This window comes from Hemibagrus wyckioides, linkage group LG21 (assembly GCF_019097595.1).
Source record: "Hemibagrus wyckioides isolate EC202008001 linkage group LG21, SWU_Hwy_1.0, whole genome shotgun sequence".
Lineage (NCBI taxonomy): Eukaryota > Metazoa > Chordata > Actinopteri > Siluriformes > Bagridae > Hemibagrus > Hemibagrus wyckioides.
This window is the reverse complement of record NC_080730.1, coordinates 16765562-16778734: the sequence shown is the minus strand read 5'-3', so window position 1 is coordinate 16778734 and position 13173 is coordinate 16765562. Positions and strand designations below refer to the sequence as shown.

Here is a 13173-nt window from a genome sequence, read left to right as displayed (position 1 = left end):
AAGCTTCATCAAGCAGCAAAGACGTACGTGAGAACGAAACATATCAGTTGAATCACTATCAATCTCGTCGCCTCATTTATTTCCATGGCAGTGAGAGATGTGTTTCTCATAATGTCAGAAATGCTGCAAATGAAGCTGTTTTTATCCCTTAAATACACTTGACTCCATGACAAGAATTCCTGTTCAGCTCTGTTTAGCTATGCCAGAAATTGGAGAGCTCGAAAAACACATTGTTTACTATTTTGAGCAAAAATAAAGTGTGGAAAAAGGTATGCAGACTTAATCACGCTGCATGTATGAGAAGATTTTTCCGGAGGCAGGTGATGTTGAGGGAGGAATTTGCAGCTTTATCGTAGACTACAATTCCTGCCAATGAGGTGAGAGGTCAGAAATGTTATAAACTGAAATGAATTAAAATGAAGTGTGGACTGTAGATGTAGTAGATGTTTGTTGTTAAGTAGCTCTTACCGATTAACATTAGCTAACATTGCTGTGATTACGCTAGCGTAATCTGACTCGAAATACATGGTGTTCACTTGAACATCATCAAGTTACGTAGATTAAGACTTTGCTCAGGCTTTACATCTGTCTCAGAAGATCCACAACTGGTCGAGACTGGGCCACACTTATGTTAAATTTGTATAAATGCACGCATTACATAATTTAACTGTTAAAAGATGAATCCTTTCACATCTTATTACTGTTTCATTCTCATAACTGATTTTTAGTTTCGCTTATGGATTAAAAAATGACTTGTTTAATCTTATTGCAATCCATTGGAAAGTTTTTGCTTTGAGTCATATACCCAGTAAGCATGTAGAAAATAACTAAACAGTCCTATCTGGGCATGTCTGGACGCATGAAAGATGAAATTTATATACATTATTAAAATAGACACTTTTATTATGAAGCTGGAACAAGAAGCTATAGACTTCATTGAGATTAAATGACCGATGGATTGAGGTGTCTTCTCTACATCTTTGTAAGAAATATCTGTGCAAAAATAACAATTGTTGGATAAACGGACACAAATCATTGGAGTTATAGTATGGTGCAATATGTGTGGAGCTGATGATCACTTTTGGTAGATCTGGCAACCCATATAGCTATAAAATGTTAGGGGTTTCTGGCATGAATTCTGTCTCCTAGCATGATGTGTAGTGTTTTGCTTTTCTTTTTAGTTTTACTGACATTGCTTGGCTATCCTAATGTGTTCACTTGTTTCGTGTTTCCCCTTGATTAGTTTAGTTTCTTCTGCCATGTTGTTCCGGTTCCTCGAGAATTTTTGCTGTCATCCCTGATTGTGAATACAAATTATTATCCTGTAACCTCCTGTGCCTCCTGTGCTTTGACCCTCTCATGGACTTTGATAATAAGATTCAGATTCTCTGTAATAATAAAAAAAAAAAAGCATCAAGTTTATGCCCTTGCGTCATGCCTTAATAACCATAAATTACATTTTATACCAAGTCTGAAAAGTTCCACTGGTGATTATAGCATTTTTTATAATCAGTAGAAATGTGCTTTTATCTGAGCTTGTACTCAGTAACCAATAGCTTCAGCAGGTTATGCAGTACAACTGTACATATAATTCATATCCATGAACTTTACATTGTTACATGACGTGGTGACGTATTATCCAGGCATGCTCGGCTATCAGAGAGGTGTAGTGCTCTTAATGACCCTTAGCTACATTGAGAAGGTAATTACGGCAGAGATCTGTAAATAATACCCTTGTAGAAAAACATGCACTCAATATTATCTTGGGAGTCATTTTAATTGAAATTCCATGCCATAAGCAATATATCTATGATTCATTTCTAACAGCTCATTAGATCCAACATGCTTTCAGGATACGATGTTGTAATAGGTAGGAAGTAATTACTCTAAGTCAAGGCCAAGGATAATGTCCGTGTTTAGCTGAAGAGCACTAGAGGGTTCGAATGAAGGCAGCAAGCAGGGAAAAAAACTTCCACTCTGCATTTTATGTCTTATGTCTATAATGGCGGACGAGTGACAGATCAGCCCCAAACTCTATAAGACATTTCTATAACGGAAACCTCTCAATATCATTTCTTGAAATTCGTTTTTTAAAACTTGATTACTGGAAGCTGTACGTCACGCACGCTGTCACAATTGTATTTCCTTTTCCAGATGAATAAGTGGCAAGTCAAGATCATTTTATATCCACATTGATAAAATCACATGAGCAATAATAGCCTCCAGTGTGCTGCTTGCGGATGTGGGATAACGAACAATATATTTACACGATAAAGGAGCATTCGAGGCGAATGGCATTTCCTCCTGCTGTTTGGATTGCTGTTGCATTTGTCAGCATCTCTTTATAACTCTAACACTTTTAAGCGTAATAAGCACTACATCTGTACATCGCTTTATGCTTCTGACGGAGCTCTAAGAAATGCGTACGCAGATTAATAACGATCGCCGGGTTTCTTTCTTTACCTGGCCCATGTGTCCTACCTCCAGGCTGAACCTTATTTAAATTGAACGACGAATTGTGTAACAGATGGTTTACCGGCTACAGACGGATGACTGACCTTTTCGAAAGCACCTTGGGTTTCGAAATCTTATTTTGCCCATTTTCTTCACTGACAGGATGACACATCTGCTTAGGGAATAAGCCTCAAAAAAAAAAAAATAAATAATATCCCAATATGGTTACTTTCAGTGATTTACATGATGCCAATGGGATTAGTAATGAAATGTAGCTCAGGACACTCATGAATAACAAACAGAAAGTGAGATGCCTTTGCATTGCATATCAGAACGCCCGGCTGCGGAATAAATGCGCTACTTAATCGTACTGATCTCCATAAAACCTTGATGGGGCTTTTCAGAGAACCGAATGCACTAAAGGCAGGAAAGGGGGCACGCTGTGTACCGAATCCACGGCCAAGTGCAAAGAACAAATAATCAATCAAAGTAACACAAGAGCACACTTCGCTGTAGTGGTCAAGGGGATAATGGAGGTTATTTACTCTACTGCAATAATACACAATACCATAAGAGACTGACCGGCTTATTTGAGTTGAGGGAGTACATTTGAATAATTGAGCTGTTAAAACATTCAGGCGCAAGGTTGCTGATTTATTATGAGCATTTTTACTGGTCGAATTATGGTTTCTCCAAGAGGCTGACATTTCCATTGCAGGATATTTGGAGCAGCGTGTTAATCTGTGCTAAAAATGAATAAAGGGCTTTTCAGTCCATTATGTATAAACGGGCTATTTTGGGTTGTCAGGCTGTAAAAGTAGGAAGTCATGACATATATATTCAAAGCAACATATTTTAATCAACTAAACTTATTCTATACTTCACAGCGACTCTGTAGTAGAAGAAGACTCTTGTGCTTTAATCCTTATTTGAAAATCTATATAAAGATGTTTATCGCTCCTATGCATGCGCACTCTTTATTATGTTCATTATGTAGGCTCACTGGGGTAAATTAGCTGACATTTACATTTAAGTCTCATTTACTTTAAAAAGTAAAACGAGTTATACAATTGCATCCAAAGATACAATTACGACTGCGGAGATATGCAGCAACTTGGCTAAAACATTTTCAGTTTCTATGTTAGAAATGTTAAATGTTCTGGGGTTTTTTTTTTTTCCGTCCAAATGGTATGCTTTGCATACCTTTTGCTCTATGCTTGTTGAGCATGCTTGTTTGTTTTTTTTTATCTTTCTACGTTTTCCCAAAAGACTAGCTCTTGCTATTCTTAGCATGCTATTTCTACTCCCTTTTTCTTTTTTAAATTTCTGCTAAAGGCTTGCTCCTGCAGCTAGGTGATCACTCAATCTTTCAATTTTTCATTGACGCTGACATTGACGTTAACAGATATCCCTCCCTCCCTCCTCCTGTTAGCCGTTATATTGCTGTACACTTGACCATATTGAACCTCCCATGTTGGATAATGTTAAAAAAAACAACAACAACTTGTTGCTGCATGCACAGTACTTCTTTTAGAAACACCGCCGTGTGCGTCGACACATAAATACAGCTTTGTTTCTTTTCCCGTAGAGTAAAAATATACACACATAATCAGGGACTTTTGTTTTTAGCCAAAGATCCATCGTTAATTAAAGCCTAACAATTGCAAAACTAAATAATGAGCCATTTCTCAAAAACAAAAACACTTTTATCGAGAATATGTAACTGCTTTTCTAAGTGATACTAATTGGACAGTGTTTACACTTTTATATTACGCTTTTTTTTTTTTCTTCTACCAATGGAAACTAACTGAAGAGACCTCTCAGCTCCGTCGCCTCTTTCTCCATCTCTTCCTCCGATCTCCATTTCGATGCAACGTCTTCGCTTTCACGGTCATGCTTCTGCAGCTAAAGACAAACCAAAGAAAAAAAAAAAGTTAAATAAATAAATATAAATACAATGTACTAGCAGCAGAGAACTTTCCATTACTGGCCTCCAGACATATGCAAATACAAGAATGTGGCGGAACATTAAATAGGGCAGAATGCAAGAGAAAACATTAACAAGTATGTGCCATTATTATTAATCTGTATGCATTCGTCCATCCATCCTGAAGGAAGACCTTGGAGGCGGCTTATCATTTATTTTCCTTCAGCATGCTTCAGAGATATTTCCAGACCTCTATAGCATGAATCAACTTTTTTTGTATGCATATATATTATAGAGATTTCAATTTCTTATTCATTCATATATTTTGTAATATTATTTTATTTTAGAACAGCATAAAACATACCCCTAGGGATTAAAAGATTTGTTTAACATGTACCGTAATAGATAACGATGAAATTTCTTTTTATTTGCAGAAATAAATGCTCTTGAAGCACGTATCCATAAACTTATAGTTCTTTCAGAAGACAGTAATGTATTTTTATAAATTCGAGTAATGCCACATATACCTTTAATAATGCATGATAAACAAATGAGTGGTGTAATTAAATAAGCACGATCAGACAGTGAAGAAAAAGCTCATCTCCATATATACGAGGTATGAGTGCATGAGTATATACGGGGTTTTATGGTTTTCCAGGATGTTTTGCAGGAATAATCTGTTATGTATAACAATTAATAATTAAGTGTGTATGTAAACTTTTTCCATGTGCAGATCTTCAATGTAACTATGAATTCAAACATTTGCGATACTCAAGAAGGCAACATGGTGTATTAAGAGCTGGGGGGCCATAAACTTTTGAACAGGGTGATCTGTGTAAATTGTTATTATGTCGCTTAAAGATCATCCATTTAGTACTGCATTCCACAAGATACAATAGATATTCACATGTTACCCAAAAATACATAACAATTTACACCATCATATATGCTGTTCAAAAGTTTACACCCCCCTAGCTCTTTATGTACATATATATATATATATATATATATATATATATATATATATATATATATATATATATACCTATAGAATATATAACACCTTTGGAAGACTGCGAGCCAGGCCTTCTCATCCAACAATAGTGCCTGACCTTACAAATGTGCTTCTAGAGGAATGGTCAAAAATTCTCATAAACATATTCCTAAACCTTGTGGAAAGCCTTCCCAGAAGAGTTAAAGCTGTTACAGCTGCAAAGAGCGGGCTAACTCCATATTACATTCATGTGCATGTAAAGGCAGACGTCCCAAAACTTTTGGCAATATAGTGTAATTATACATTACACTTTTTTAATGCATGTTAAGGAAAACTTATCTTATGGTCCAGAAGATCAAAAATGAAATAAAAACAATCCTTATCCAACACTCTACATTCCCACTGAATGATCTGGACAGAGTGTCATGACTGAATAATGGAGTTTACTCAGTGATCAATGCTTGTATTTACACTTGTAATCCATGTCCTGAGGGCTTTTTCTTTTCTTCCCCTCTCATTCCTTCCGGTAAATCATGAAATCGGTGTTATAATTCATTTATAAGCCATTAGATATAAAAAAGACACAATTTTCATGGTTATGAATGGTTCATATTATGTACATAATGGCATAAAATTAAGAAATCTAATGGAACAAATCCATAATTGAACTCAAATAAGATTAGCTAATTTATTTAAAAAGTATTGGCAGAAAAAGGAAGAGGAGGAGGTGGAGTTACTGTGTATGTGGTAGCTATATTGGCTGAGCTGCATTATTGGAAGATTTTGCACATGTTTAGTTGCTATTTTGCTTTTATTGGTGTGATGATCAGTTGTAATAATGTCCAATGAATGCATTATAACCGGTTAGGAACTTTTTCATAGTTACCAATACCACTCAGTGTCTGCTTCTTAGTGCAAGCAAATATATGAAATACATTGTGGTCCATTGCTTTGATTTGCTTTCTCTCACCCTTACTTTGTTCACGTCTCAAAGCTTCATACACACACAGCATGTGTTCAGCCACATTGTTTCCACCCTGACCATCACACTGCGTCCAAATCTGCACTGTTTACCCCATAAGATGCTTCGCAGTGGTCAGAAAATATCATTTGCGGTTGAGGAACATTTGGGATGGGATTGTACTTACTGATTTATTCTTCATGCCAGTAAACTGAAGAGAAAAAAAAAAGTCGCCTGAGTCTAGATGACGGCACGGACACTCATCGGTGTCATATTTTGCTGTGAGCGGGACTTGGGGAAGGGCAAGTTCCTGGAAAAGACAGCTGAAAGTCCAAAGGAGCAAAAATAAAGCCTGACGTCAGCTTGCAATGCCTCACGATGGGGCTGTCATAATAACAGTATTAAATTTAGACCTCTTTTACAACAAAGTAGAAAATCAATGCTTCTGACAAGGCTAACCACATCCCTTTAAAGCCTCAGCCATCAGGATTCTAAAATCACCATTGACATATAAGTTGCAAATTGCTGAAGAAAATGAGACGCCTCGCTATAAACCAAGGCTTGCTATAATGATTTCAATTATTTAAATGAAAAACACCAGTGAGTTTTAATGATATATATATATATATATATATATATATATATAAAACGAGCAGTTACCATTGGACAAATTACTTGACAATGAGCTTTCTCTCACATGTCACATTCTCCGTCTATTTTTGTCCCTTTTATTTGCCAGGCCTTAATAAATCCTAATTATCTGATCCGGTTCATTTTAAAACAGAACCAATTTGCCGGGAAAAATGAGACGCTCTGAAATACTCTGACATTTAATGAAACTGAGAGTCAATATTTGCCTTTTCAGTGAAAACAAGTACATTTGTTATTGCAGCGTTTGGTTACTTAATTAAATTCTGGAGGATTTCCAGTCTGGTTTAAATAAATAAATAAAATTATAAAAATAAAAATCCCAAAGCTCTGGTAAAAAAAAATCTGGTGTATAAAATCTTTAAATGAGAATCAAGTGTTGATGTACAGCATTAATGGACTGTTATTTAGGTTGGATTTAAATCCTCAAAAAAAGAGAATTTATTTCAGCCTTGCATCAATACTTTAATATTTATTATTTATTATTATTATTATTATTTATATAACAACACGGCAATCCACAAGCTCTGCACCGTAGCCTACAAACTTGGCCGCCCTGGACTCCACTTCCCTTAACACTCACTTACTAAACTCCCAGCTACTGACTGAAGCCCCACACACTCTCACAGTCTTTAAATGACTCTCACACTCACAATACACAGTTACTGAGCCATACTTTTTTAATTTGTATAACGCTTTTGAGAAAAAAACTATATGAGGGAGAAACCTTGAGACTCACAAAAAAGGAACCCATCCTCATCTGGGTGACATCAGAATAGTGTAAGGCATCACTTTTTAATAATTATGTTCTATATGGTGCAGTTGTGTAACCAGAAAATGAATTCTAGTGCTAACATGAAGTCTGTCTTGCTGAAGTCATGAAGAACAGATCACTTGAGTGATCACTAAGTTCGCATCAAGTGTAGTCCAAACCATCTTCATAGTTTCTAAGTGGTTCTATACACAGCAATTGCAGGGTTGTCTACTGTATGTGGAGCCATAATCAGTTTGTTCTTTTAGTTGTTTCCACAGTGTGCACTGTTGGGAGCATGCTTTAATAGGAAAATAATCCGTGATTGGAATACGCCATTGAATTCAGTCAAAACTGTAAGTTCAGTAAGAAATAAAACACTTGGGATTGTCCGGTTTTTGGAAAATAATGAATGACATGGTGGTGTGATGCAGCCTACAGTTTTCCAAAAACTGCATGTTCTGAAAGCTTCACCACAGAGCAATTTAATAATAATAATAATAATAATAATAATAATCACTATTTAGTTAATAATGACTAAACTTAAATGATTACATTTTTAGTTAGTTATTAAATCACTGGCGCAGGTTTTACACCGGATGCTCTTCCTGATGCAACCCTCCCATTTTATCCAGGCTTGGGACCTGCACTGAGAGTCAACTCCTCAGTTATCTCCCTGCCCAGGAATTGAACCCAGGCCACGGGAAAGAGAGCCTGCTGCTGAACCATCAGGAGGCCGTATTTTTTAATATATATAATATTTATAAAATTGTGGAACATGCAAGTTAGCTCCAGTTATCTCTTAGCATCTGTAAACGACTGTTTCTTCCCCAACCTCCCATTTTTTTTTCTTTCAAGCCAATAAGAGGGAAGAAAAAACACTTGTCATGTTACTGTCAGGGATTTTCCTCCCATGCCGAGCGCTGCGTGCAGAAGAACTCAGCATGTGCAAAGAGCCTGCAGTGCTACAGCGTGCACTTCTGTGTTGTCATGCGTTTATGTTTTGATTCATATCTTGTCTCCAGCCTTGTCCTGTTATTGGATGTCTCTCTTGTGATTCCTGATCAGTAATGTGTAGTGTTTTGTTGTGTGTTGCTATTGTGGTTCTTGATCTTGTTATGTTATCCCTGCCATCGCTGTGCCACCGCACTGAAGTCCTCCATCATGAAGACTAAATTGATGGTAGGAAACCTACTTCACTTTGGCTGACGCTTCGGTAGAAAAAATCTGATCATGGTAAGATAGTAAGAGTTAAAAAGAGCCGTACGATCACGTTACCTCTACAGACACCCCGATTTTATAGACGTCAATAGGGCCGGCTCAAATATAGCGTCTAATGGCTTAGGAGAAACCCAGTTGAGTAGAGTGTATGTCATGCAGAACCACATGTAATGATAGAGTGTGTCAAGAAGGAAGTCGCTGTGTAAAAGGAAACGTTGTGATGCCATACAGATGGCTGACAGCTCGCTTTGCTAATAGTCCCTCTCTCTATGCAGTGACATCAGGTGCCATAGCCAAGTCCCCAGCTGCCTCCTCTTGCTTAAACGGTCACTGCACACTGACATCGCTCTGTGTGTGTATGTGTGTGTGAGAAAAAGAAAATGTGTGTGTGTTTAAGTCCAAGCTCGTAGCGAGGAAGGGGACTTCCCGAACAGATTGCAGCCACCCGTTATCTCCTGTCTCCCGCTAAGACAGAGGCCATCTTGATGGCATGTAAATACATTTCAGCAGCTGGTACAGTAATTACTCGGCAAAAATAATATTCCCCCGACTGTCAAAAAGAAGTGCCTCCGATGATATCTTGTCAAAGCAAGCACGTGTTTCTGCGAATACCTGATGAGGCCCGAGAGGCATCACAATGCCGGTTCAACAGGAGGCTGAACGAGGATGCGGCGCTCTCACCGGTCCTGCCTGTCAGATGACTGTGATACCTTGTCACATCATGAATATTAAAACTTTTTTTTTTTTAATAGTTCTCAGAGCACAAACCCTGAGCACTGCTGAGTTCTCAATCTGATTGGTCCGGAAACTCCGAAGTCAAGAAGTTTATCTGAATGTGTTTACAATGTGGGTTTACAAGAATTGCAGAAAATAAAAGTAGAATCGACAGACAGATTCAAGCTGACGGGAAGTCAAATGATCACTGTTTACAGCCGTGGTGAACAGAAAAGCATGTCAGAACGGACAAGATAATGATTCAGGACCCAAGAATAGGAATCTGAGACCAAAATGCGCATTGAAGAGATAATAAATGGTGTCTTAAAACAAAAAACAAACAGTAATTGCTATTGTGTCAGTTTTAGCCAAGCCAATGTCATTGATCTCATAATCATAAACCCAACTTATGACCCTGAACAGCTTCTAGTATTAACTCTAATGCCATTTTTATCACGTTTGGAAAAATAAATAAATAAATAAATCCCTTTCCTTCTCATTACCCTACAATATACTTGTGCATTGAGGTGATTCCTCGAAAAACAGATCAGAGACCCCTGATAATAACACTCTAAGAGAACACTAGAGAAATTGGACTTCATTAACCCAATATAACCCCATCTTCTTTCAAAGTGTCAAAGCCCAGTTGGGGGTCGCGACCCCTGCCGAGTCAGATAAGACATGCCGGTATTAACCAGTGACCCTCGGGGTGAGCAGCCTTTATGATCCCACTCTGCCCTGTGTTAACTGGATCTGATATAACAGTAGATAACAGATTCGGTCTGTTCTGGTCATGGCTTTGGTTAGATCTTTGCATATTAAAAGATTTTTGTATAATGAGGGGAAAATTTGGGAAGACTGGAGGCTTAGTACTGACCACTGGGTCAATCTATTATAGTAATAATAATTATTATTTATAATTATAATAATAAAGAATTAATATAATTGTTATTATTATTTAACCCTGTACCTAGAACATAAAATCTGTTATTAAATCAAAATTAAACAGCATGAATACTGAATTCTTCACTATTTATTATTTCTGTTACTTATTATTATTTTTTATTTATTTTATTATTATTTCTATTACTCAGAATTATTATTATTATTTTTTTATTATTATTATTTCTATTGCTTATAGAATTATTTTTATTTGTCCTTACTATTATTTTTTTTTTATTTCTTTCTCTCTCTTTTTTTTTGAAAGCATGAAAAATATAAATACACATTAAAAACAGTCCACACTTCTAAAAGGAGATATCGTTCCTTTAAAAGTGGCACTGCGTATAAATATAGCACTTACCCGTGGACATTTCATTAAGATTTCATGATTGTTTTTCCTTTTAATCTTCTTCCATTATTTCCCCTTCATTACACTGAGATAAACACCAGCAAAGGACACCGAGGTCTTGATTTGGCAAGAATAGCACGAGCTTGAAAAGAATTTATGATAATTCGTCGCCTTGAAATTAAGTAACGCTTCCAAACTGTTAACTACATACTTTCATATCATTAGGGATCATTCCGCAAATAAGAACTGACCGAGAAGCATATAAGTAAGGAAAACGATGGTGGGTCTTGAGAAAAGAGATAGAACGTTGAACTTTTTAGTTAAATTAAATGCCATCAAACAGAATGTGAAAAGCCTCGGACCACTTGACTAATTCATGTCTGTTTCCACATTCTCCTTTCTGATGAAAGGCAGAAAGCCCTCATGATTAAACCTTCCTGCTCCATTAACTGAATGATTAAAGCGCCACGGCCCATTTGAAACGCACTCACAGGCCGGTATTATCTTCATTGTGGTTATGTAAGACATTTGGAAGATCTGGGACAGTGTGCCGGCGCCTGAGCCTTTGTTTCGGGGTGCTTTATTTCCGGGTTTTTTGAGGTCTTGTCGATTTTGGACGGCTTCCTGAGCTTTGCTGGATTGGACTGTGCTTTTCTTTGAACAACGTTCCAATTTTTATTTAAGAATGTACACTTAATAGGAATTCTACTTTATGAAAACACACACACATATTTCTCATGTTGTAATATTCCCATGTATCTTTACACTGAATGCAGCATTCCTAACCATGCACAGCTATCTTATAATGCTACCACTGTATAGTTGATAAATACTTACATTTGCATGCATAACACTTCATGAAGCATGAATATGTGACACAATGTCAGGTTCTATAATCCATGTGCTGTTGAATTCTCTAACATGATTGGTCAGAAGGATTTACTAGAACAGCCAATCCAGTTCTAGTTTAAATTAAACTTTAAAGTATTAACGTTGCTATAGTAACAGCTCTTTTTTTTTCTTTTTCTTTATTTACAGTTTCAATTTGCTAATAGTTATTTTTATTTATTAAACAACACCACATTTTTTTTTGTTTACGTCGAAAAACCACTTCCTGACGAATCCAACACTGGAGATTCCTTCCATTAATGTTCCCCACATCATTGTTTACATATTTCTTAAAATTGTTTATAACACCATGTTTTGTACTCCATTTATTAATTACTTTAGTTTATATACGTAGCTTGATGGCCATACGAGTCACTGTGAGTAAGCTGTTACCACAGCAACGGCAACATTATGGTGGAGCAAACGTTTTAATAAAAATAATTCGAGGTGATTCTGACCAATTTTCTGACCAATCAGATTAAAGTATTACACAACCTGTCACACTAACACTTTATGAAGCATTATGAAGCACAGTTCTCATCAATACAATCCCATCAAGCATTATAAACACTGGATTCATGGGAACTGAAACACTGATTATATTGTATAGAGCCATCACAACATGATAAATATTCCCATTTCACCGACCAATCAAACGCTATTCTCCATTTGTATAAGCTTACACGAATGGACATAAGCAGCTGGAGGTATTCTTCTGAAGCTAGTCTGGTGACAACAAATAAAAAAGCTAAATCCACCCACCTCACAGGTCCATTAAATAACCTCATGTCTATCATATTCTATTAATACCCTGTCATGTGTTGCGTGCCTTCATAGAAACGAGCGTTAGCGAACGCACACGATGTCTCGCCGCATGCTAAAAAGCCAGTCCGTGAGTTGGAGTCGGAATTAAAACGCGAGGCTCTATCCGAGTTTGAAGCGCCATCAAGTTTAATAACATTCTCACACATGCAAATCAATGCACCGAATTAGAGAGATGTTATGCCGCCTTGTCAGAGTGTAAGTGCGCTACTTCATGAGGGGTTCCAGAAAAGCACACATTTTAATGACAATTTCAGCACCTTGTTTTTGTGAGGAAAATGAGCTGTCCAGCAGCAGGAAAATAATTCAAGTGCTTCTTTCTTTTTTTCTTTTTTTCATTCGTAAATCCAAACGAATACAGATTTAATTTGCACAAACCGAATCTCTTCCTGAATATTAAAGCACAGTATATTCACTTTGTATGAATTCCTCTGTACGGTGAGTGTTAACAAAGCTACATGACATTTACATGAGCCCTTTAGGACGACTGACATGAAAGTAT

General features: G+C 36.7%; 1 protein-coding gene across 2 annotated transcripts in view; it reads right to left on the bottom strand.

Annotated features, from left to right (window-relative positions):
* fhit (fragile histidine triad diadenosine triphosphatase) overlaps positions 1-13173 on the bottom strand; it is a 270717-nt gene that overhangs the window by 6799 nt on the left and 250745 nt on the right. For both annotated transcript variants that reach the window (XM_058373930.1, XM_058373931.1), the window contains exons 7-8: positions 4272-4359; positions 1-1388 (exon numbers count right to left, since the gene is read on the bottom strand). The exon at positions 1-1388 is cut by the window's left edge. In XM_058373930.1, coding sequence (XP_058229913.1) covers positions 1318-1388; positions 4272-4359 — 159 coding nt within the window. In that variant the 3' untranslated portion in view covers positions 1-1317. The remainder of the gene's footprint in view (positions 1389-4271; positions 4360-13173) is intronic.